Source organism: Seriola lalandi, unplaced genomic scaffold (assembly GCF_002814215.2).
Source record: "Seriola lalandi dorsalis isolate HSWRI2012SDOR001 ecotype SW California unplaced genomic scaffold, Sedor1 jcf7180002054855, whole genome shotgun sequence".
Classification (NCBI taxonomy): domain Eukaryota; kingdom Metazoa; phylum Chordata; class Actinopteri; order Carangiformes; family Carangidae; genus Seriola; species Seriola lalandi.
In genome coordinates this window covers 1,084,892-1,110,536 of record NW_019525408.1, presented here as the reverse complement: position 1 = coordinate 1,110,536, position 25,645 = coordinate 1,084,892, and the positions used below count along the sequence as shown (strand labels likewise).

The 25,645-nt window shown below is 41.5% G+C and overlaps 1 protein-coding gene across 1 annotated transcript in view; it reads left to right on the top strand.

The window, feature by feature from the left end:
* kmt2cb (lysine (K)-specific methyltransferase 2Cb) overlaps nt 1–25,645 on the top strand; it is a 60,687-nt gene that overhangs the window by 18,929 nt on the left and 16,113 nt on the right. The window contains exons 11-37 of the mRNA XM_087179574.1: nt 1,546–1,739; nt 1,920–2,272; nt 5,938–6,015; nt 6,384–7,111; nt 8,665–8,787; nt 10,094–10,210; nt 10,532–10,636; nt 11,641–11,745; nt 11,866–12,047; nt 12,291–12,455; nt 12,564–12,670; nt 12,841–12,912; nt 13,040–13,252; nt 14,147–14,266; nt 14,526–14,651; nt 14,776–14,906; nt 16,002–16,194; nt 18,508–18,600; nt 18,879–18,926; nt 19,921–20,061; nt 20,169–20,201; nt 20,578–20,727; nt 20,819–20,960; nt 21,073–21,308; nt 21,513–21,586; nt 22,793–22,990; nt 23,219–25,204. Coding sequence (XP_087035700.1) covers nt 1,546–1,739; nt 1,920–2,272; nt 5,938–6,015; nt 6,384–7,111; nt 8,665–8,787; nt 10,094–10,210; nt 10,532–10,636; nt 11,641–11,745; nt 11,866–12,047; nt 12,291–12,455; nt 12,564–12,670; nt 12,841–12,912; nt 13,040–13,252; nt 14,147–14,266; nt 14,526–14,651; nt 14,776–14,906; nt 16,002–16,194; nt 18,508–18,600; nt 18,879–18,926; nt 19,921–20,061; nt 20,169–20,201; nt 20,578–20,727; nt 20,819–20,960; nt 21,073–21,308; nt 21,513–21,586; nt 22,793–22,990; nt 23,219–25,204 — 6,213 coding nt within the window. The remainder of the gene's footprint in view (nt 1–1,545; nt 1,740–1,919; nt 2,273–5,937; nt 6,016–6,383; nt 7,112–8,664; nt 8,788–10,093; nt 10,211–10,531; nt 10,637–11,640; nt 11,746–11,865; nt 12,048–12,290; nt 12,456–12,563; nt 12,671–12,840; nt 12,913–13,039; nt 13,253–14,146; nt 14,267–14,525; nt 14,652–14,775; nt 14,907–16,001; nt 16,195–18,507; nt 18,601–18,878; nt 18,927–19,920; nt 20,062–20,168; nt 20,202–20,577; nt 20,728–20,818; nt 20,961–21,072; nt 21,309–21,512; nt 21,587–22,792; nt 22,991–23,218; nt 25,205–25,645) is intronic.

Below are 25,645 nucleotides of genomic sequence, written 5' to 3'. Positions count from 1 at the left end.
AATTTTATTGTACAAGCACTTATGTTTTTACCTTTAGCACTTATTTCTCCTGCCCCAAACTCTAATTCCAAATACACCCCTCCATCTCATTAATTTCTCATTTAAATCTTACCCTGTTCATTTATTTATTATAGCAGTATTATTACATACAATATATATTATAGATATATATACACTTATATAATTATTTAATTACTTAATTTTTTTTTTTTATTTTTTTTTTTTATTTTTTATTTTTTTTTTTTTTTTTTTTTTTTTTTTTTTTTTTTAAATATATAGTGTTTTGGGCAGCTTCTTTTTATTTCTAGTATGAATAAAATACTGAAGTCAAAGTGCCATTTTAAATGAACAGTGAAACTTAAAAGGCATGCGGCTGAGATAGAAACCAAATGATCACTTTTTTTTTCTTTTCTTTTTTTTTTTTTAAACCCAAAGCAGCTCTGCTTGCTGGCGCATGCTGTCAATGTGGATATTTCATCAAAAAATGCTGTTATTTATTTGCTTGTGCCACTCTGTGGTTCTGTTGCTCACAGCACTATGGTCAACAAAACTGTTCAGTATTTTTTGTAAAGCAGTATTTAAAAATGTTTTTTGTCAAGTCGCTTACGCAAAGAACAGAATGAAATTGGTTTAAGACGAAGCAGAAAACGAAAAAGTTCATAGATGTACTCCATATTTTGACAGCTTGCTTAGATTTCAAGTGACGATCATTTGTAACATTATGTCACACCATTATGCAGCTATGTAGTTGAAACATAATTATTTTGATGCCAGTGTTAATGTTCAAAAATAGACTATTTGTACTATTCTGTGTAAATCTAATGGCATCTACTCAGAACCAGCTACTCTAAATGAACCTTCTGATTAGAGCATTGCCTTGTAAATTCATTCCATGAAGCTCTGAAAATATTGATGTTATTTTTATGCCTCTGCACTGGCGACAGCTGTGGCTGGGGGCATTATGTTTTCAGGTTGTCTGTCCATTCGTCTGTATGACAATATTCCAGGAACGCTTGGAGGGAATTTCTTCTAATTTGACTCAAACGTTCACTTGGATTCAGTGATGAACTCATTAGCATTCGGTGGTCAAAGGTCAAGGTCACCATGACCTGACTAAACACATTTTTGGCCATAACTCCATAATTCATACTCTAATTATGACTAAATGTAGCACAAATGTCTAAAAGGATAAAATGAAGAAGTGATGACCATTTGACTTCATATTGTTCTACAAAAAGGACTTCTGACCATTATTCAACACCGTAACTCAGGAAGGGGAGATTGTGACCATATTTCCTGCCACTTGATTGGTTGGCAGAGGCATACAACCACAAGGCAGTAGTTCTAGTTCAGTCTTATTCCCCAGTACTGCCTCATAAATTTTGTTGGAAAGAGTCTTAAATGTACACAAGCTCACTGTGGGCCTCGAGAGGTTTCATGCTTATTTCCCATTCTGTGACGAAAGTGCCAAATCTGCATTGCAGACACACTGTTATTCATACTGCATTGTGTCTGAATGACTTTAAATGACATGGTACTAAGAAGGCCTACTTTGCTACGCAGAACTGCAGAGTTTGCATCCAATGTGGAACACGAACCAGCGGGCAATGGCATCACACCAGCCTGCTGTGCGAGAACTGCGTCCAAAACCAGGACCCTGCTCTGTGCTGTCCTACGTGTTCTTGTATCCTGGACCCTGAGCATCACAAAGACTTACTATTCTGCCACACTTGTAAAAGGTAATGAACATTTGTTTATAACGCTGATATGTAATAATGAATGCAACAATTTTGTTTTTCATGTTTCCTAGTAACACTAAGGAAACACTAGGAAAACTGCAGTAATAAATATGTCACATTTTAGCATTGCACAGAGGTCTCTGTCGAACAATCCTTTAAATTCCTTTGCACTCCTTTCAGATGGCTACACCTTGAGTGCGAGCGTCAGAACTCAGGCCAAGCAGAAATCCACCCCAGAGAGGACTATGTCTGTTCCAACTGCAGGTCTCCTGCTGCAGAGCAGACGCTACAGGCAGAGGATATGGATACTGGCCCAGAGCTCAGCCCTCAGCCTGCCTCCATGCACACAGACACTGAGACTAGCCTACAGCTGGCTCAAAAGCACACGGACCTAGAACCTGGCACTCAGCTGCCTCCTGAAATGCACAATGACCCCAAACCGGAATTACTTGCTGTTCCATTGCACTCAGATCCAGAGCCTGTTCAGGCTACTGTCCAGGAGGAGAAGCTGGCCACGTCAGCCCAGAAGCCTGGTGGGTCTTTGTTCCAAAAAGGTTAGATTATACACAGGAAGATAACTGCTCTGATCTATTTCCTTGTCTTTTAATTTTTTATCTTGAAGTTTTATTTTCCTTTATTCCCCAAGTGTCCCTCCTGGGAATCTAATCTGTTTTATCACCATATTAATCATGTCTTGTTAGTGCAAGGACAAGCCAAGGAATGTAACTCTTTTGATGTATATGAAAGAATCCACAGAAGCACCAGGTTATATGATTGGAAATTAAAGACAATCTTTGTAGTTGAGGGTCCATTGACTCAGCCTCTAGCCATGCAGAAGCAGTTGAAAGTTTTGGCTGTGCAACACCAAACTGGGCCGTAGTGTCAGCGCTGATAAAGTTTTGAAAGTCACAGTTGTTGCAGATGAAAGGATTGGGAAGAGAGTTTTTTGGACTAGGGCCAGGGAGAATCACTCGGTCTTTTATTTGGAGCATTTTCTGAGGACTCCCCAATAAGCAGATGGTGTCCAACTAGCGTCAGATTAAAGCGACTCCATTGTCTTTGTAATTCTGTGTTTTCAAAAATGAAAGTACTTTGTTTCTCCAGTGTTTCTCCTGGGGGAAGTAGTGTTTGCTGCCCATCAATGTGAATGAGAAACTGATACTTGAACACTTATTTTTTTTTTAGGTTTTTAATTTAGTTCATAGGGAATTGAAACTACACAGTGCAGCTTGAGGCAGAGATGGACAGTTGAGTTACCTGCTCATACTACTGTAATTTAATTTTACTTTTGACTTTCAATTTGACTCTCAGACTAGGCCAGAGTTGTTGATACTACTTAGCACAGGGAGAGGTTGATAAGGCTCTATGGCCATGTCTGCCAAAGCTAATTTTTGTTTATTACGATCCTCTCGTGCATCGCTGTGTGTGCGCTTGCCAGCACCAGGTGTGTGACAGTAAATCAAGATACAACAGGATTTGTTTGTTATACAGTGGCTTGAACAAGATTCAGACTATGACTTATGGCCTTTGGATTCAGGGACTTGAGGTTTGGGCTGAACACAAGAGTTGTGTTGTTTTAAAGTAACAGTAATTATGGTTCTTTAACTCACCTTCAGTGAAATTTCTAGAAATAGCCATCTTGTTTTCAAGTCAAAACCCTTTGTCATTCGACTTGAACTTAAACGCAGAGTGTTAAGCATCTCTAGATAGAGGGTATTTAGTCGCAGTCGCTGGTCACAGGATTTCTGTAATTTGTTATAGTGCAAGCTGTACAGACAAACAGAGTTAAATGATGCTGGTATTTGTTTGTCTGAAGTTCAGGGCTGCACCTCCACTCTGGTTCATGTGCGGTCTGAGATCTGGCTGGGGATGCCAGTGGTAGCTAGGCTGCCCACTCTTGTCTAGACAGCAGACTCCAGTGGCAGGAGAAAATGGGTTGGAGCAGCATGATGGTGATGATATCAGATCCCCCGTCTGCAAACCTGCCTTAGAGCTACACTGGCTCATTCTTGGCTGCTCACACAGCTTGCTCGCTCTGCTTACCATACACATGTGCTCACATTTTACTAGCTTTTTCCTGTGGTCATGAACTGCTTTATCATTGGACGTAGCTGGCAATGCAATGCCTCCCCCACTGTGGTTTTAAATATGTGTTGAGTGTACACGTGAGCTGTGTATGGATTTGAGATGAGCTTTTGGAGGTTTGTTAAGCGAAAACAAGATTCAGTCAAGCTTTACCTGTTTCCCAGTATGCATGTCTTAATGCTCTCTGCACCTGGTAGTAGATGTTGTTTAGGAATGTGGGTTCTAGCTTCTCGAATTGAAGGGTAAAGTTTTCATTGCATTTTTTGCACTGTATTTGATATTCCTGCCCCAAATAAGAGAAAGGACTTTATTTTGATAATGTGCTGAAAATTACTGAAATATATATATATATATATATATATTTATTTATTTATTTATTTTGGTTTTGTTATGTGAGATCATGACTTTACTGCCAACCCGCCCACACATGTAATGTAATTAAAGTCATTAACCAGAGCTGTTATTACCTGCCAGGATTCTCCACCACTCAGGGTTTAACAGCAGGCTTACCGTGACTCAATTGACAGATCCATTCAGTGAGGGAAAGTTAGACCTGACTTAAGGCCTCTGCTGCATTAATCAAAGCCAAGTATTTATCTAAAGCATCACAGTATTCACAGTAGGAGATATAGGAAGCAGGGTGTTAATATGAATGAGAATGTGTGTTCAGCTTGGTCAATAGTTGAAGGCTGGAGATGGTTGGAAGCCCATCTCCTAATTGACTTTCTGGCATCGGCACCGGATGAGCACCTGCAAGCTGCACAGTCATGAGCCCAGAGCACACAGACCCTGGGATGTTGGTTGTCATGGTTACTCCCTTCCCTGGCAGAGATGCTTAGCAGGTGCATGTGTGTGTCAGGATCAGTGTGACATGGGAACTTGTGGATTGAAATGGTGGGTGCCTCGTTAAGACTAGGCTATCTGTACTGTCAGAGGCTGTCTGGCAGTATATTGGCTCGATGTGTGGATGCCTGATAGCCAGGAATGACTAGTTCTATTCATGCCAGACTAGTCAAATGCATTGATGTCTTTGATACAAAACCAAATGGAGAGAGAGGATAGGAGACACTACAACGCCAAAGAGAGAGAGAGAGAAGGAGAACCTAGATTAATACCAAATGTAGCCTGATACAAGCTTGTCTCTACTGCTTGTAACTGGAAAGCCACCCCCCTTCCAGTAACACTTCTGTCACTTCCATTTCAAGGCTCATGTAACAGTTCATTAAGTATGAACAGCAAAATTAATTTTACATCCCTATATAATGTCTAATCTTTTTCTATGTGCACTTGTAAAGAACCATATAAAATTATTTTTTTGGTTGAAGAGATAATTGGTAATCTGCAACAAATAGTTTTATGTGTTAAATGAGAGTTTATAAAGAAAATTGTTCACCTTTTTCAAAGAAAAACTGTGATTTTACTAAAAGCAGATGACATTAATATTTTTTCCCACAACTTCAGGATTCATCTCATAGTACAGTCTTGTTTGGTTTAAGTTTCTTTGGAATATCTGTCTAGAGTCAATTAAGCATTTAGTCAATTGACAGAAAAACAATTAACTACTTTTATTATCAGTTAATCATTTTAGTAATTTTTCATCCGAAAATAGTGAAACTGTCACTCAAATGAGCACATTTTCTGCTTTTCTCTGTCACACCTCATTGTGAACCAAATATTTTGAGGTATTCAGACGTTGGTTCAGACAAAACAAGACATTTTAAGATGTCACATTCAGCTCTGTGAAATTGTGATGGCCATTTTCAATATTTTTTTTTATCTATCTAAGACTAAATGATAAATTGGAAAAAATCATTAGCAGATTAATTGATCACGAAAACTATTGTTAGCTGCAGCTCTAAATAGGTGGTTTAGAACTGATGCGAGCAGAAATGTCTTTATCTTTTTTCTCCATCGGGGTTACTGCTGGGCATCCAAGCCTGACATTTCTGTACTGTCTGCTTTCTTTATTTCTTCATTGCCTTACCACTTTATCTTAATGTGCTCAAAGTCTATCCAGCCTCTTCAGTTTAGATTCTTTAGTTTCTCTATTGACATACGAGCATTCCTTTTTTTTCATAGAAGCTCCTTTTTTAATGAATCTTCTTTCTTTCAGATGTCTCAGTGGAAGCAGATGTTGAGAGACAGGTTACTGAACCTTCTGTCAACAGACTCCTCACAGAATTCAAACCAGGTTTGTACTCACAGCTTGTATTTAGTAATTAATCTGCATTGTCGAACCTCATGTTGATTTGTAATAACATAACAGTGATTGTTGTTGTAAAAGTTTGTGTTAAATATATTGCTCACAGTTTATTCATGCTGTTAAAATGCCGTGTAAACATTGTTTACAACTACTATTAGACCAGACCACTTCCCACCAAATCCATGTGTCATTTACATTAATGAGATAAACATTTCTGTCGCGATGCTGATCACATGAAGTCCATTAGCTTAGTGTTATGTTGGTTTCCACTTTATCATTTTTCATTTGTTAATGATGTGCATGATGTGGCTATATCAATATATGTTTTTCTGACCACTGTGTATTTCCTCCAACAGAAACAAAACCAGCAGCAAGAACCCAGCTCACATCTACAGAGAGTCCTGCATCTTCAGCGACTCCCAGCCAGGAGCCGGAGTCTGTTCCAGCCCAGCTCTCTACAGAGGCTCTACAGACACCGGACACCACATTACAAATCAAACCAGCAAAGACAGAGGCCTGCTCTGAACAGGGCATGGCCAACCCCAGCACAAAGGATTTTAAGGCCATCATCTCAGCCACCAAAGAACCAAGTACTGCATCAGTACCTTTCACGGACCAACCAATGGAAGTCTCACTACCCCAACCTTCAAGTATGGATGTAGTCAGGGCTTCTTTTCTGGAAACTGCTCCAAAAGAACTTAACAAGGAGATGAGGGAGGGTATTTTTCACAGGAATCTGGCAGAGACTGTTAAGCCCTCAGCTTCCACTACATCAGAGGAGATGGACACTACACCAGAGAGCAAGCCTAATCTGTCATTTCCCAGCCTGTCTTCAGAGGAGAAACCCCTCAAGACGTCTGTGGAAAGGTTGGCTGAAATGGTTTCTTCTTCTTCCCACTCCTCCCCTCTACTCCGAGGGACATCTCCGAGAGAGCCACCACAGACCCATATCCTACCTTCACTGGGTGACCACAGCAGCGTGATGCCCACCACCACCCTCATACCACTCACCCCAAAGATTGGAATGGGAAAGCCAGCCATTACCAAGAGGAAGTTTTCTCCTGGGAGGCCACGAGTGAAACAGGTAGGAACCTGGATATCACCTCACGAAGAATCACTGATGCGTTTTGTGTCAGGATTTGGGTGGTTTTTCACTGTCCCTGCCCAAATGATATATCCCTGGAGCTAATAAATGGTGCTCATACCTCGTGTACTCCAATGGCATATGTGTCCTGTGGGCTCTGCTCTAAGAGGTGGAGGATTTGTGTTTGTTTTTCTGTTTGTTTTTTTTTTTGGTTTTTTTTTATTTGTTGAAGGGGCTTGTACAGTTTAAGATATGTTTTACAGTTATGCCGATTTAATTTTTTTAAATGCTAATCATTTTTCTCTTTTGTAATAGTAGTAGTAGCATTACTGTAGTAGTATTCAAGCATAACAGGAGGACAGTACAGCAAATGATGCTCCCTCTCAACTCCCCTTGCCCTCTTCACATGTTTGTGCACCACATGACTAGTTAGTCACAGTGTTCATACAGAGCTCAGTTGAGGTATTAATTATTTCGAGAAGGAATTGTCGTGTTTTTTTTTTTTGTTTGTGTGTTTGTTTTTTTTAATGGCTGAAACACATTTTACTGACCATCCTCAGCATATTCCACCTCAGTTGTACGGTCATCGGTCTCTGCTCATCTCATGTCCATGTTACAAACATGTGCCACTTTATTGTCCCATTGAGAATGAGCATTCATCAAGTCACAAATTACCACTACCATTACCATGTCCAAGTTATCTCCATATTACACCATGAAATGCAGTGGGTCACTTGTGGCTGTGAAAAAACGTCCTAATATTAGTGTCTCAGTGTCGCTAAAACAAGTGAATTATAATAGACTATCACTGACACTGAATATAGACTCTCTCAGACAAATAATAATGGGAATTGAATGACACCCATGGCTATAATATATTATGAATGATGCTGGTGAGGGTAGACTAATTTAGTTTGCGAAATGTTTTTTTTTTTTCCCCAGATATATCCCATCTCTTAAGTAAACATATGGCCCAAACTAATTTGTTACACAAGGCCTGGGGAAATCTATTCCAGAAATTTGAATGTTACTCCTCTTTAGTCCAGCATGCTTTTGTCTGATGGGTTCATGTGCTTCCGTGCTGACGCAATTCCCCTTGTTTTGTCAACATGCCAAACATACACCGTTGTCATGGCGAGAGGTTACAGAGCCTCTTTTCCTGCTTTATAGTGCCATGATGCCCTGGCAGATCCTGCTGTGTGAAATGCAACTAACACAATTGTGCTCACTAGTTTTGCCTCTACAAAGAGTCTATTAGAAACATGCCCCCCTAACTCATATGCATGAAAACCCTAAGGATTGGCTTTAACACAGAATGTAACCTAATAACTTAAACACCTTTCGGCACATCTGATGCTCTCCCATACTGTAGCTCTGCAAAGATGGGTGTGTATTGAATACTTCCCCAATAGCTACATTAGAAGCTCACTACATCTCTAACATCTTTCTTTGTATGTTTTATTTCTTCGCTGGCTTTGTTTTTAAGTTGCTGCATTTTGTCGCCCTCCTCCCCCCCTCTCTCTCACTCTCTCACCCGCCCCCCCTTACCTTAGGGTGCATGGAGCCCCCATAGCAGTGTGAGCTCCCCCTTGTCCTGGTCGCCAGACCAGCCAGAGGGGTGGGACGTCCCAAAGACCAGGCAGTCCTCTGGCAGCCCCGGCTGGAGCATCAGAGTGGTAAATACTGTGGCTCACCAGAGACGGCAGGGCAGCAGCTGCCCTCTGTTAGCCCTCTGTTTACCCTAGTGACGCACACTCCCCGAGTGTTCCTGAATGTCACTGTGATGAATTTTGTAGCCTACACTAACAATTACCACCACCTTACAGTGAGAGGAGGAGATTCAAAAACCAGTGTCTAAGCTACTGACTTTATGAAGTGGAACTGAAAGATGTGGCTGTGATGATAATTGGTTTTGCTGGCTTTGCAGTTGAATTGAGAGATCAAGGGTGTGGAGTAATAAGAATAGGATGTAATAGTTTTTCACTAATGAATGATTGTGTCCTGTTTCCTCTTTGTCAAACATGCACTGCTGTGCTCTTTTTTCTGTCTTATTCAAACATGTTCAAGTATTTATATATTTTTTCTTCTTTGATTTTGACTTAGCAAAAAGTCTGTGGCAGTTGGTTGCCATGGTGACAGTAATTACTCTTAACAAAGCTGGGTGAGGGTTAATTTGTATGCTGTGTCAGGGGTCCAGTCCAGGTTAAACACCATCATACAGTGCGTCTGTCAGAAAGCACAGTGGATGGGAGGGGCCTCAGATGGGATCAGGGCCAAATGTGGGGGTAAATAGGAAGGGATTTTGGGGCAGGTGCTGGAAGGTTCAGTTAGACTTAGGTTTGACAGTCACGATTAGGCAGAGGCCTCCTGTCAGAGATGTGCCAAAGGCGCAGTTGAACTCACATTGCTAGAACAACAGCTCAGAGCCTTTTCTCAACTCTATCATTTGCTGGCTGTCTGGCAGAAATTGTAGTGTATCTCAAATAACAGCCATTTCCATGAACTATCAAAATGTCAAGAATCAGTTTGACTGGTTATTTTTTCATCTTGTTGAGCAGTTGCATGATGCTCAAATGTTGGCGATTTCTAAAAAGTTATGGGTTTTTTTTTGTTGTTTTTTTTTTTATCCTTTCTTAGAATTAACTGTTTTTTTTCAAAGCCATCACAGTGCTAAAATAAATATGTGAATGTATTAGGTAAATCACTTGTCAGACAGGCTTTGCAGTAGCAGCTTGCATCCAAGCAACAAACAGCATAACACTACATTTCTAGACTTGAACTGGGAGTGGTGGAAGGTTCCCCCCTGGCAAACCTTTAAATCTTGTCTGCTGCGCAAACTGTGCATGTACAAAAGTGAAACAGACCTCTGCAAATGACGAGTGAGATGAGGAGTGGTCATTGTCTGGTCTGATTTTTCTTTTTTTTTTTTTTTTTTTTTTTTTTTTGAATTACTTATTTATTTTTTATGTCTTGCCTCCACAGGGTCGAGGTTCAGGCTTCCCTGGGAGGAGGAGGCCCAGAGGGGCAGGTCTGTCAGGTAGAGCTGGACGCGGCAGGGCCAGAGGCAAGAATGGAGCGAGTCCCAGCATCAACCCTGGGGTATGTGCTATCAGCTGGATGATTTCTTGATGTCTTTAGCAAATATTGCATATGCAAATGAGTGTTTGTTTTCCCTCCAGCTAAAGACATGGATGATGTATTATAAGCAGCATTAATGTTAATGGCAGAGAAAACTGCTAGTTTCATTTTATGGTAAAGGTTGCACATTTCCTGGGGGCCAGTTCCTCGATATCGCTAAAAATTTGACTAAGCAGTTGTGAATAGTAGATGGTAATAGCTGACACTAACTAATCCACTGTAGTATGTGAATCCTAAATACTCATATTTGTTTATTTTGTGTATTCTTTCCTTGATATGCAGATCACTACAATAGAAACACCATACCCAGTCAAGGAGGAGGAGGAGAATGCCATGCATAACACAGTGGTCATATTCTCCAGCAATGACAGTTTCACACTAAAACAGGTGTTGTGTTGTTTTTTAATTAAGAGTGTGCTGATGTATTTCATTTTAAATACTGATCCACGCATTTCTCCATTCACTTAGATTGCCTGAAATTAAATCTGTACTTAAAGATCTCTTCCTCTGGAGATCATTAATTCCTGTGGAGATCCTGCCAACTGCCTGCAGGAAGTGCAGTGGATTATATAACACAGGATCATATTGAAATTTCATTGTTTCTTACTTTCTGCCTTCAAAGTAATGCTCCTGTACTGAATTTAATTTACAGTAATAGTAAGTGACTGATGACCACTGTCAAATATTCATCAAGGTTTTAAAGAAAGCAGTAACTGAAGTTAGCGGTGTGGGATAGTAATTGCGAGATTGAAATCTTGTATTGTTATAGAAAAACTGTTGACTAATCAATTAAGCAATACAGCTGAGGTGCTGCTTATTAAGTCACTTATCCTGAATGGCTCAAGTGAAACCGGTCAGTGAGCAAAAACTGTTCTGTCTGGCTCTCGGATGTGAAATGTGAATGTGATGCAGGGGCTGAAAGGGGCTCACTCAATTATCCTGGTTAAAAGTCCAATGTTTCCAAAAGCATCCTGTATTCCTTTAACCTTGCATTTCAAGATGCTTTTATGCACATTAATATTTGAGGATATAGGACAACTGCAGCGTCCTTATCTATCAAGCAGGTTTAGGGTAAAGGAAGCAGTTTCTTCCCTCTCCTTGCTTCCAGGATAGCAACAACATAGACAGTGACCTTTTACTTATACAGCCAGTGGCAATAAATGATTATGCAGAGCATATTGATACCCATGTGATACAGTAGTGAGATAAATATTGAACAGTTGTCAGATTTGTTCTTGTAGACAAGCTGAAACTGACAGTAGCTGACTAGTTTCTTTGTTTTTAGCACAGAAAAAAAAAAAAAATTTCGAGTGGAAAATCGGAATAATAAAAGTGGGGCTCTCACTGGCTCAGGGAGATGAGATAACTCATGATGTCTTTCTTCCTTTTAGGACATGTGTGTGGTGTGTGGGAGTTTTGGCCTTGGAGCAGAAGGCCGTCTTTTGGCTTGTGCTCAGTGTGGCCAGTGCTACCATCCATTCTGTGTCGGCATAAAGGTACATTAACTGTTGAGTTTGTACACCACACATTCAGTGTACATACTGTAAGTACCTAATAGAAATGCGATCCTTTCACATACATACCTACATATAAATGTCTCATTGTTATTTTCATAGATCACCAAGGTGGTGCTGAGTAAAGGCTGGCGTTGTCTGGAGTGTACAGTGTGCGAGGCATGTGGACAGGCTACAGATCCTGGCCGCTTGCTGCTGTGTGATGACTGCGACATCAGCTATCACACCTACTGCTTGGACCCCCCACTGCAGAACGTACCCAAGGACAGCTGGAAGTGCAAATGGTGAGTAACTTGTTAATCGTCTCACCCAAAATTTGCTTCAAACAGGCAAAGTTTACAAAAGGAATGGAACAATTAGACATTATTGAGCACTGTGTTATTTGTACAAAAGAACAGGAAATAATTTCATCTTTGCTAACTTCTTTGCGTACTAAGTAGGCTGGGTTTTTGCAGCTCAGTTAATCTGAACTGTCCTCTTTGAAGTAACCTATGTGGAATGACCTCTGTCCACTGTGTCTCCTGCAGGTGTGTGTCCTGTACCCAGTGTGGCGCCACCACACCAGGCCTAAGGTGTGACTGGCAGAATAATTACACCCAGTGTGCACCCTGTGCCAGCCTTCCAACATGCCCCATCTGCCTAGTGGACTACAGTGAAGGCACCATCGTCGTGCAGTGCCGCCAATGTGACAGGTGAGCAATGATTCAAGAGGACCTCGTGGTACTAATGTTTTTGTTTGTTTGTTTGTTTTTTACATAGTTTGCTCTTATCTAAGCTTTCTCCTCTCTCTCTGTACATAGATGGTTCCATGCCTCTTGTCAGGGTCTCCATTCAGAGGAAGATGTAGAGAAAGCCGCAGAAAGCAGCTTTGACTGCACAATGTGTCGAGCTTTCAAGACCACTAAAGGTAGGAGTGCAGTGATTCTTCTAAATGTGTTTTTTTTTTTTTTACAGTGGGTTTTTCTTTTTGTGTGTGTATGTGTCTGCAGTAGAGTGAATAGGCTCAACCATGACATTTGTTCCTCGCCTTTCTGCTGTTTGTTTTTAATGGCTTTTGTTTGCCCTGTGCTGCTGCAGTTGTGACCAAGGCCAGAGACGCTATTGAGCCTGTAGTTATGACGCAGATTGTCACAAAGGCAAAAGAAATGGGTAAGTTCACAGCTTCAAAATTGATAGATTACATTTAACAATAAAAAGTATTTTTTTCTTTCTACAAGATGGTGATTTGACTTTAGCTTATACAGTTTATGCTCATTCTCGTTTTTGGTCTTTTCAGATCTATCAAGGACCTACACCCAGGATGGTGTTTGTTTGACAGAGTCAGGGCTATGCCAGCTCCAGAGCTTGTCTGCTACAGCGTCACGGCGCAGAAAACCCAAGCCAAAGCTGAAGCTAAAAATCATTAACCAGAACAGTGTGGCAGTGCTTCAAGCTCCTGTAGACCCCCTCTCAGAACACTCTCGTGATGAAGACATGGAGGACAACAGAGGTACTTGTCTTCCCACACAATCTTCTTCTTTCATCTCAAGACTGTTTATCAGAGACCTTAAGTATAGCAGTGACGTGGACTATCAATACTGGCTTTTTCCAATTATTCCAGCTGGGTGGATGTTTTTTGTTTTTTCAGTATTGATGTTTTTCAACACTATACAGCTGTGCAGTTCACACTTAAAATTACTAAAAGCTAATGCAGTTTGACAATTAGCTCTGCATTAACAGAATGTAGCCTGCATCATACATTTCTTTTAATGCTGTATATATGCCCAGTTGGCAGTTTATTAGGTACACCTAGCTAGATAGAAGTGTTGTGGCAAGGATGTTTTTTTGGACAGCTCCTCTCTCATGGACAAAATCTTTAAAATGTGTTAAATGTCAATCTGCTAACTGATTTCTGATGATGGCTCTCAGCGTAAATATCATTAGTTTAAACTGCTGGTTTCTACTTCTGCTGTGCACTGTGTGTTTGAATAAATAGATAAAAGTATCAGGAATGGGTTGAGCTTTATGTAAACGATATTCCTCGTTTAAGAAAATGCCGTAGACAGTTGTGGTAAGATGCAGACAATTTGCATGGAATGCTACTAATTAGTAATAATAGAACTTGCTTACCCCATATTTATCCTTATCAAAAGTGTTTCTCTATGTCAGAGTTGAAAAAAATAATATAACTTGCCACTGAAAAAAGAAAGGAGTATGAAAAAATCCCTCTGGAAATGTAGCTCCTTAGTAATGGAACTGGTGAACTTAATTTCAATCAGGCTAATGTCCTGCCACTGAGTGGAGTTCAGATAGAACTGACCCCGGCGCTGTGTTGAGGGGCCTGGCTGGGGTGTTCTCTGCTGCAGGGCTGTCACTCATCATCAATGCTCTCTCCCTCTTGCAGAGGCGGAGCTCATAGATTGTGAGGGGAAGTCTGACTCAAGCCTGGAGCGAGAGCCAGCAGAAGACGACTCCAAGGGGGCCGACGGCGGCAAGAAGAGGAAGAGGAAACCGTACCGGCCGGGTAGGGCACCTGATTGAAGGAGACAGCTTCTCTGAAGCGTAAAATGGTGCAGTACATGCCCGACGATGTAGCTCTAGCAAAGCTCTGCCATCTTGCTTTGGGAGGGCTCTGTCTACTGTTTCTGAGCATTCATGCTGAATGCAATGGACAATTAATAAAGCCAGGCAAAACTCAGTATATTTCAAATCGTATCACCTTTGTGATATCAAAATGGTATTGTTATTGGTAGATTTATTAATATTAAATTTCTTCCTAAAAGGCATTGGTGGGTTCATGGTCCGCCAGAGGAGCCGTCCAGGCCAAGGTCCAGGCAAGGCCAAACGATCCCTCTGCAGAAAGGATTCCTCTGGCTCCGTGACAGAGAACCTTGTTGGAAAAGATGAGGGTCTGTACACCAATAATCTATCCACACGTGCATTATAGTGGACTATCTCCCGATCCGTCAGTTTATGTTTTAATTTCATAATAAGAGCTTAAAGATGATGTTTTTTTTTTTTTCTTTGTTGCAGGTTGGACAGAGGCAGTGCCTGATACTCCTGTGGATGAGACACCCCCTGGACCAGAGGTCCCAGAAAAAATAAAGAAACGTTACCGAAAGAAGAAAACCAAACTGGAGGAGGCATTTCCTACCTATCTGCAGGTCTGTCACTTTGGATAGCACACTTGCTGTTTGACCAGTAAACAAATAATCTGTATAGTGGGGATATAACAGGACGTCAGTGTATAGCTTCTATATAACCTTGTAGTGTAAACTGCTACAAAAGTACTCACAAATAACAAGATTTAATAACAATCAATGCAGCTCATGTTATAAACATAGGTGCCACATTTTTCTAATAGTAGATGTTTCATCCTAAACATTACATTATCTAAAAGGCACAGTCATAACATTATTACATTTGTGAAACCAAATTATTTCATCAGTTGATTGCAAAACTATTTTTGTTTTATTGTTATGCAAGCCTGGCGTTCACATACACGGACTGTCTGGTCTTGTCACGCCATATCTTCATAAAATGCATTTTATCTCACCCTTGGGAAGGTTGGGAATCCAAAGTACATTGCCTGGAAACCACTTACAGAACTTTGATGCATGGTGCCCCTTCTGTGAGCTTTTTTGAAAGAGGAACAGCCTAAAGGAACTCACAGTAGAGGATACTCGTCTCTGATCATGCTCTTTAAATGGCTCCTTGTCTGGGTTGTGAATTGACATATGAAAACTTAACTGGAGATGACTTCAAGGGTCCTTGTCACTAGCCAATATCTCAGTGTCACCTTGTGTTGGCCAAAACATAGATATGTGATGTGCATTAAGCCACTGGCAGCTGTCAGTGCTGCTCTTTATCCTACAACAGTAGCAGAAAGGGGGGGGTGTTCAGTCTAACCTAAAGGTCCGACACAGTGAAGCACATTTCATTAATTATTGAGATAGCAACATGTTGGGCTTTTAATGACTTGGTGCAGCAGTGAGCTGCAGTTACATGTCATTGAGGATAGTAGTCTTGTGGGTATAAGTGGTTGGGGGAGGTGGGAGCTGACAAAAGTGGGATCAGCATCAACATGACTCCTAGTTTCAGAGCTTCTCTGTTTCACTCTGGTCAGTTCTCATGGGCCTTCATTGGCACTGAGTCATTTCTTTGTGACATGGTGTTTCCCATGACTGATGTCAAGAAAGGTAAACTTTGAAAAGTGTCAGCACAGAGAAGTGACCAGTGCTTTGTGATGTCATGTTCAGGAGGCTTTCTTTGGAAAGGACCTGCTGGACAAAAGTAAGCAGAGCAGGCAGCAGGGGGTCGAACCAGGCTTACTGGAAGAAGGGCAAAGCCAAGTGGAGAGAAAGCACCCCACCACCAGCTTCCTGGACCCTTCGTCAGACCCTCTGCTCAGTGCCTCAGCAACATCCCTTCCTAGCAGACCCTCAGCAGCACGTACGTATTACTCTGGTTATCCAATACAAGGCATGTAATGACTTACTGAGAACTAAGAACGGCTTGAATTAAACCAGTGCTGGAAGGGAAATGATACAGGTATTGAAAAAGACTGACACAACGGATAATTTTGTGTTTATCTTTATATTTTGGTGCCTAAATGTGTCTTTTATTCGATGCATTTTTCTCCCAATGAAGGTATTAGTCCTTTTTATACAGGAGTAAATGGGTATGACCCAGGTCCACTGAACACATGTTCACACTGGATTTCACCCATTCATCCAAGACAAAGTCAAAGTGTCAAAGGTTAATCTGTGGTCTGAATTAGCGTTCAGACTCGAGTCAGCAACTGCAGTTCCATTCACATTACTCCTAAACCAAAGACTTGCAGAATTTCCGTCCATAAGTGGCAAATAAAGTGAAGTTTCAGTTTCACTTTTCTTTGCAAGCTCGCTCTGTCTCCCCTGCCCACTCACTCTGTCTCTTGCTCTCGCAAACTTTCTCTCAATTTTACATGAAATCTCACACACTCCCTGTGCCGACCTGAATGACTAGTCGTGCAGCCAGAAAACAAACAGAATAACAATACTGCCTGGTAAACACATGTTTCACATGTCTTGTCATGGCTGAATCCAAATGGAAAAAGTTCCATGCACGCTAACAAATGGTGGTTTATTATGTTGTTGAGCATAATCGTTGCCTGTTTATGGTATATGTAGTCTTGTCACTGTTTGATCAGCAGGTGATCAAGATGAGATTCCACGTCATACTTGCCACCTGTATTTATTTAAGCAGATTTCCACACGGCCAAATGGCGTGCAGCCACTGCCATCACACTGTTTAACACACCACTCACTAACATCTATGCACAGTGAAAAAGTCTACTACTGAAACCAGTTCTTTAAAACTAGAAAACCATTACAGATAGAAAGATTATTTCTTTAAGATTCCTTGTTGCAACAACTGGCTAAACTGCAGTAAAAGCAAACTGGAATGTCTTGTGTTGGAATTGCATCCTATTGCCTCGTATTGCATCACATAGTCTGGTACATATCAAATCAGTGTCAGTCGAAGAGGGATAGGGTCCGATAGCTGGTTCTGTTGTTGGTCTTGTTCCTAGTTGCTAAAATATCCAAACTTTTTCAACTAAAAAAGCCCAACAAACCTATTATTCTTTTACCTCCTCAGATTTTTATCAGAAAATATCAAAGTACTGAAAAAAAAACTCTCCAGACCCGAATGTGTGTCAGGTGTGTCAAACGGGCAGCAAGACATGAAACTTTTATATGCAAAGACCTATATACAAAGCATTCAAGTAGCTGTTTATTGAAGGAGCACAGAGGTCTGTCTGACAACAGTAGAACTCGAGATCTTTCATGGACAGTCTTTGATGTTTTGTTCTTAATACCAAGTTACTAAAGCAGTTATATATTGAAGTAGGTTGAAATTGTCAAAGGCTAAACCTAAGCAATTTGAGATACTGAATCATACCCATAGTATGGTTAGAATTTATCTTATGAGGGTTATGTCACATTTATAGAGAGGCCAGACATTTATTTGATATAGATCCTTGCTTCCACTCAAAGCAGAATATTGGAATTGTGGACATACAGAAAGTAAGAGTATAAGTACATCACCAATGAAAAGTGGCCAGCATTTTCAATTATCACACTGTTTAAGAAAAGCTGGATTTGCAGTTCAAAATTAAAACATTGTACACTTGAATACAGTGACCTGCAGGCAGTTTTTCTATTTATTTATTTATTTATTTTTTAATTCTGTTTGTGTTTTAGAGAAAATGTTACATTCATAAGGGAAAACATTGTTTAGCATAAAATTGATACCGGATTGCATTTGTAAGAGACTAAATAAGCAAAATATATTTGCTGTCATTCCTTTCTTTTCACAATATTCAGTAATGCAAAACTTGAGGCCGAAGGACAACAGTATTGACTGAATCTATGACATTTAGGATAGAGAGCAGTGTTTTCCATCTTCAAGATTTTGTAGTATTCTGGTATCCTGATATTACAGTTCATATGTTTGGTAGAAATTCTCTGAGAGTCACTTTAATCAGTTAAATTATACTCTTGGAAGATCAATATGATATAGTAAATTTTCAAGTCACTCAGGGGCCACTCAATATCACTATTGTTTACATATTGTGCAGTTTCCTCTTTTGTTTAAACCAGAACGAATTCTACATCCAAAGAAATGGTTCCAAATCACAATCCGTTCAACATCACCATCAATTATGATTTGTGACAGTTTGGTTCTTTCTTTTTTTGTTTCTTCCTTTTTTCCCATCTACAGAGACGTCTGAGGAACCATTAGTTGATCTATCTGATGTTCTGAACACTGATGCAGACATCTTGGGAATGCTCGGAAAGCCAAGCAATGACTCTGGTGCGTCATATATCTCACAGGCAGTCACAGCGCTAAGAATTTATTAATGGTCACCTAGTCATAGGTTTACAAAATCTTTTCCTCTCGGTTCAGAAATTTCCTCAGACAGCAATTTTATTTTGCTTTCACCACTTATTGATTTTTTATTTTTATTTTTTTAATGTCACATTCTTATCTTTGATTTTATCTTTTGTTTGTTTGCATTGTCTGAAGCGTGTTGTGCTTGTTATGTCTTCACTATTTTTTCACTCATTTTATCTGGTTTTGGGTTCTTGTAGGTCTTGATTTTTGCCCCTTCCAGGTTGACAGCTCACCTCCTCCTTTTGGTAAGGGTGCTATGGCCTACTAATCCCTTGCTTTAGTGCATTCTTCCTCTCTTACAGTGTGTGTCTCTATTTGAGTGCATGTATATAAGCTGCTTCATACTTAGCTTTTCTCAACCTTTTCAGATTGTTTTAACACTCATAAACTGCTTTGTACTTCCCTAACCCAGTTCACATTATTCACTTAGATACGTATGGTGTGTCAGTCCTTGATTATGAGCCTCCTAAACCCTTTCTCACAGTTGTGACATTTTTTTAAAAATAAATACAAGAACAAATTCATAGCTACCTAATCAAAGTTGTTTACAAGATAGAAAAGAAACAAACTGACAAGGACATCCTGGTATTCAAGAAATGAACAGCTTAGAATGAAGCAATTTAGAGAACAAAGGGCCTCCGTGAATGTCCTTCCAGTTCCTGAAGATGTCGAAGGTGTTCTGTTCTCAGACCTGTGGTTGGATGACAAAAACATGTCCTTTGTTTTTTTCTTTTTTTTTTAAAGACTGATTTGTTCAGTTTAAATGTTCTATGGGCTGATATAATTTAGTTCTAATACAGATGTTGCCAACTATTGGATGCAATCATCCCTAACTTGGTAGAACCTTCTTTTTCAAAGAGACTGATAGGAATTTAGTACAAACAACCTTTGTAATGGACGCGTCACAGCAATATTTTCTTCCACAAACATTCAAGTGTTTGTGTATCTTTACTGAGAATTAGTATGACCTGTCTGTCTCTTCACAGTTCTGAAAACACCCCCTTTAAACAACACAGGCACCCCAAGGAGCTGTAATCATATACTGTTCAGTTTTGATTGCATTCCACAGGCTGCTAAGACAATAAACATGTTCTTACTTCAAGTCTATATTTATGATCACGTTCTTGGTCAGGTATTTTGTTGGTTGTTTTGTGTGCGTGTGTCTGTTTGCGTGTGTGCGTATGTGTGTGTGTGTGCATGTTATGATTTGTTTTTGTATGTCTGTGTGTGTTTCCACAGCTGGTCTGGACATTGGGCCCCTGGCAGACAGTTCCCCAGTGGCCTCCCAGTCTCAAGCTGGCCGGAGGACACCTCGAACCCTCCCAGAGGAACCCCTGGACGGTATTCTCAGCCCAGAGCTAGACAAGATGGTCACCGATGGTCAGTGTAGAAGACCAGACATCCAGACACTTTCAGTTTTTTTACACTGCTATTTTAAAACTGAATATAAGATGAATAATCTTTCTCTGATTCTTTCTTTGTTTCAGAATCAATTCTCAGCAAACTTTACAAAATTCCAGGTTTGTAATTTCATCCTTTTCATAAAACTTTGATCCAGTGTTGTCCCATGCTTATTAATATGACTTGTTTGTGAACTTCAATACTGAACCATGGTTCAGTATTTTGCTAAATAAAGTTTTACATGTCAGTGAGATAAATTGTACAGTTGTCTTTAAATCAGTAAATGTTCAAAATCAATTATCCTATTATCTCTCCTAATGAAGGCCATAAATTGCCTTTTTCAAGATTTCTTCCGTGGCCATTTGCTAATGTAATTACAAAAAAGGGGGAGGGGAGGAATACATTCTGACATTTTGAGAGTTGTATATAAATTTTTCTCTCCTGCCTTGTTGAATATTAACACACACAACATTGTGCTGTCACATTCTATTACAGAGCTGGAGGGTAAGGATGTAGAGGATCTCTTCACAGCAGTCCTTAGCCCCAGCACAAGCCAACCACCTCCACCACCACAGATGCCTCACCCCCAGGGTCCAGGGACCCTTCCTGCCACACCTGGCACTAGCATGCCTCACCCCAACCCAGGTACATCATTTATCACCTTGTCATGGTCAAACATATAGAGCTTGACTCTAAAGTCTATGGATCTAATTCACTTCTTAAAAATTATGTGCAGGGAATCCCATGTTCCCAAGGATGCCAATGATCAATGGTATGATGGGACCAAACCAACGCTTCCCCACAAATCCAGGAGCAGGACCCTGTATCCCGGAAAACTTCTCCCCCCTTAACCGTATGCCTTTCACTGACAATCCAAGGTAATGCTTCCTTCCTTTTAAACTGTTTCAGGATTGATTTTTTGTTTTGTTTTTTACCTCAGCAAAATCAGACCATAGTGACCTCATCACCTCTTTTCCTTTGTTATTACAGGGATAGAAAGTTTAATCAGATGCCTAGAGAGGCAGTTGGTCCATGGCCCTCCCCGGCCCATGGCCCTGGCCCCACACCCCCTGGATCTCTGCCTGAGGGGGAGACTGAAGCCATGTCCAATGCCCAAAGGAGTACACTTAAGTGGGAGAAGGAAGAGACACTTGGAGAGCTAGCCACTGTTGCACCCGTCCTCTATACCAATGTCAATTTCCCCAACCTCAAAGAGGAATACCCAGGTTGGTGTATGGCTCTAGCTTTATTGTCCATGATGAGTCAGTGATCATTTTTTAGTTTGTGGTGTCATTCCTGTTATTTCTGCTTATCTCTGGGCATTGTTTGGGTGTACCCACTGCACTGACTCAGTCACACAGATCAAAAAATACCTTGTATGCTCCGTGAGACTGTTGGCATGACAACTCCTCCTCTCATTCTTTCAACAGACTGGTCCACAAGAGTAAAGCAAATTGCAAAACTTTGGAGGAAAGCTAGTTCACAAGACAGGGCCCCATATGTGGTAAGATCAACCATTCTGTTGAATTTGCTAATTTTCTTCAACTGTCTTAAAGCTGAACTGTCACTACTATTTGCATTGACATATTAGTATGCAGAAGGCAGACTCCTGTATCGCATCTGGCCTCTTGCCTCTTGCCAATGCAATTTGAAATCCGGCCATTCACAGATGAACTAATTAACATAGGAAGCTCTGCTCAGTGTTAGAACTCACTATGGTTGCAGTAATTAAGTTCACTAGAAGTAATTTTTATCTGGCAGAGGCCAATTTCAAAGACCTAGACTTGATTAAAAAATGCACCCTGCATTAGTGATTTTTAAGGGTATTTTGCCACTGGTTTACATGACGGCACTTCTCTTTCATAGCTTTTTCTTTTGATATGCCACACCCCAGTGCAACTATTAAGATACCTGATTGAGACAGGGTGAACAGGGTGACCTCCATCCTCTGTGCTGTATACAGTATGAAGAGGATCCTGGCTATCCAACCAAAAGACCCAGTATGCCAAAGAATAAAATGTTTAATTGGAGAAGTCAAATTACTAAATGGTGTGGGTAAAAATGGCAGTGCAGCAGCAATCCATTGGACATGTTCAGTGATTTAGGGCCTTACTGATTCAAAATCAAATAGAAATGTTATATTTAATATTAAGCCCAAATAACCCCTGCTGCTGGATCACAAACAGGATGGCTGTGGTCAAAGAGAGTAGTCAATGTTCACAAACAGCCAGCATTTCGATGATTTTCTGTACCCTGTCTCAGGTCGTATCTGTTTGGGATGTTGGTGCGGTTGCTGTCTGATGCTCGATCCATGCATGTGGGAGGTTGTAAAATTTGAATGTCATTGCTCTTACCCATCATGCTGTTGTGAGCATGAAGTCCACTCTGAGGTAGTTGGACTCATGAGGGCAACTGGAAGTCATCTTTTGATATGACTTTGCCAGCTAATACTGAAGTCCTCACGTATCATAGAGAGATATTGAAGCAAATGCTGTGAAAGAGAATTTAACATCACACACCAGTATTTTTTTTAATTAGTATGAGTGAAATTTCTCCAGTATCACACTTATTAGCAAATCAGGGTTGCACAAATAACCTCTTTTTTTCCTGCAGTCTTGTGTTTATAAAGTATTCATGCCTGATGTGTTTTTTTTTTGTTTGTTTTTTGTTTTTTTGTTTTTTTTGCAATTGTGATTGATTTGCTGTTTAGCAAAAGGCAAGAGATAACCGAGCAGCCCTGCGCATCAACAAAGTCCAGATGTCGAATGAGACGGTGAAGAGGCATCATCCACAGCAACAGCCCCCTGAGGTGTTTGATCCCAACATACCACTAGACACAGAACTGCTGTTTAAAGACCCTTTGAAACCAAAAGAGTCAGAGCATGAACAAGAGTGGAAGTTTAGACAGGTAAGAGTGTATGCAATGAAGTCAGCGAATGCAGCGGCAGGTCCACTTTATATTAAGACAGCTAAGAAGTGGTGGTTTAGTAAAGCTCCCTAAACAACTTCACTATCCTCCACATTAACCCTGATGACATTGGTGGTTAGTAGGTCCAGTTCATTTTTGGCATGAGACTGATATTTGCTGCATCCTTTTTGATGTCTAATTCCATTTTTCACTGTGCCCTTCCAACAGCAAATGAGGCAGAAAAGCAAACAGCAAGCCAAGATTGAAGCCACTCAGAAATTGGAGCAAGTTAAGAACGAGCAACTCCAGCAGCAACAACAGCAGCAGCAGCAACAGCAGCAGACCAACAGCCAGTCAGAGGGAGACGGCAACACCAGTGGGAACCAGAGCCCAGCTTCCCAGCCCAGCAATGGCAGCATGTCCCCCATGCAGCAGCTCAACTCTAAAGAAGCCTTTGCCAGGCCACAGCTACCAGGGACGCCTACTTCAGGTCCTCCAGAGGATGTGTTCTTACGCCCACCTCCTCCGCCTCCATCTGGCCCTTCCTCCCAACCTCAGTCCCCGCAGGTATTCTCACCAGGTTCCTCTGGTTCCAGACCCTCCTCTCCATGGGACCCATATGCCAAGATGGTTGGGACTCCAAGACCGCCAACTCTCGGGCCAAATACCTGTCGCAGAATGGTGGAATCTGGTAAATCCCCAACTTCCTTGATGGAGCAGCAGGACAGAGGTCGACCCTCTCCTGCTCATGAATCTTTTGGCTCTCCAACATCCATGAGCAGTGATCCTTATGCCAAACCTCCTGACACCCCAAGGCCAACTGGGGAAATGGACCCTTTTTTGAAGCCCATGGGTCCACCCAGGGCCAGTCAGGCAGCTCAGGGAAGACCACCAATGGGTTCACCAGGCAGAGATCCGTACTCAAGGCCCATGATAAGAACAGAGGCCTATCAACGCATGGCCCAGAACAGGATGATTTTGTCTGACCCTTACTCAAGGCCTTTATTAACACCAATCCCCGGAAGTAATGAGTCTGGCTCGGTCCCTCTGTTCAAAACACCTATGCCCCCTCCTCAGGCTCAGGATCCTTTCAGCCGCCCAGGTCCACATCCTACTGACAGGTTCTCTCAGAATCAGCAGAATGACCCCTATGCTCAGCCTCCGCATACCCCAAGACCATCTGGGAATGACAACTTCACCAGTCCTCCTAGAATGGGCCAGCATCACCCTCAGGGGCACTTTGCTCAGCCAGGACCAATGACTCAAATGTCTAGAAATCCTTATGCTCATGCACCTTCCACTCCAAGGCCTGACCACTTTACATATGACCCCTTCGCCCAGCCCTCTGGTCCTAACAAGCCAGCTCCTGACCCTTTCTCTCAGTCTACAGTTAACCAGCGATCCATCAACGAACCCGGTGCTCAATCTCGTCAATTTTTCGAGCCTTATGCTCGACCTCCCGGTACCCCGCGTCCGCATGACAACTACAGTCAGCCATCAAACATCCCTAGCCCATCCTCAGATCCTTACTCACAGGCTCCTGCTACTCCACGCCCCAGTGGGATGAACCAGTTCACTCATCAGTCGCACCCGGGACAGAGGATGTCACCTTCCCACTCAGTGGACCCTTATGCTCAGCCACCTGGTACTCCACGGCCATCATTGGGAGAAAGGTTTTCCAAGTCACCAGGCAGCCAGAGGGGGCCAATAGAGCCATTTACTAGCACACCTGGGACATCAAGGCCAGGAAGTAGCGACATGTTTCCTCAGCCTGGGGCCCCCAGACCAATGCTTAATGACCCTTACGCCCAGCCTCCAGGGACCCCACGGCCTGGTCCTGATGGGCTCAGCAGACAAGTGCCAAGGCCAGGACCAATGGGAAGCCAGGACCCTTTCCCCCTACCCCAAGGCAGGCTTCAGGAGCCCTTCTCTCATCCAGGCTCACAAACACCAAAACACCCAAGTGTGTCTGAAGATGGATTTATTCAGTCACCTTCCAGAAGACCCAGTCTGACTCCTGGCCATGACCCATTTGAACAAGCCCCCATGACCCCTCGTCCACAGTCAACAGAGAAAATGGAAATGAAAGAGCAGTCGGCTGTGGGTAACAATGGAAGTGTCCCTCAAGACCCAGGCCAACTGTCGAACAACCCACAAATGCCGTCTGAGGCTCAGGGTGTTGCTCTCGCTGAGAGTGAGGAAAGACTCAGACAGGTACATGAATACTCTTGTTTACATTCTATTCTAAATCTGTTCATTCATACAGGACTATTGAACTGTTATTTTTGGCAATTCATTTCATTCAATTCTTAACAATGTAATTAAAGTATTACTTATTTTTATCATTAATATTTTGTTACATTCTGGGTCCTCTCCTAACACCTCTAACAACCTAACATGACTAACTATCACTTACTATGCACTGTCGATACACTTCTTTACTTGATCTCTTTGCACTAATTAAAAAGATGAAGCACCTAGTACTTACACCAAGGTCTCCTACCACATTGAAGCTTTAGTGATGTCCCTCACTTGTAAGTCGCTTTGCACAAAAGCAGGTTTGTTAATAACCTGTCTCATTATCTGATCATGATTTGACTTTATTCTGTCACAAAACAACCTACGCAGCAATTCAGTTACCGATTCAAGCCAACA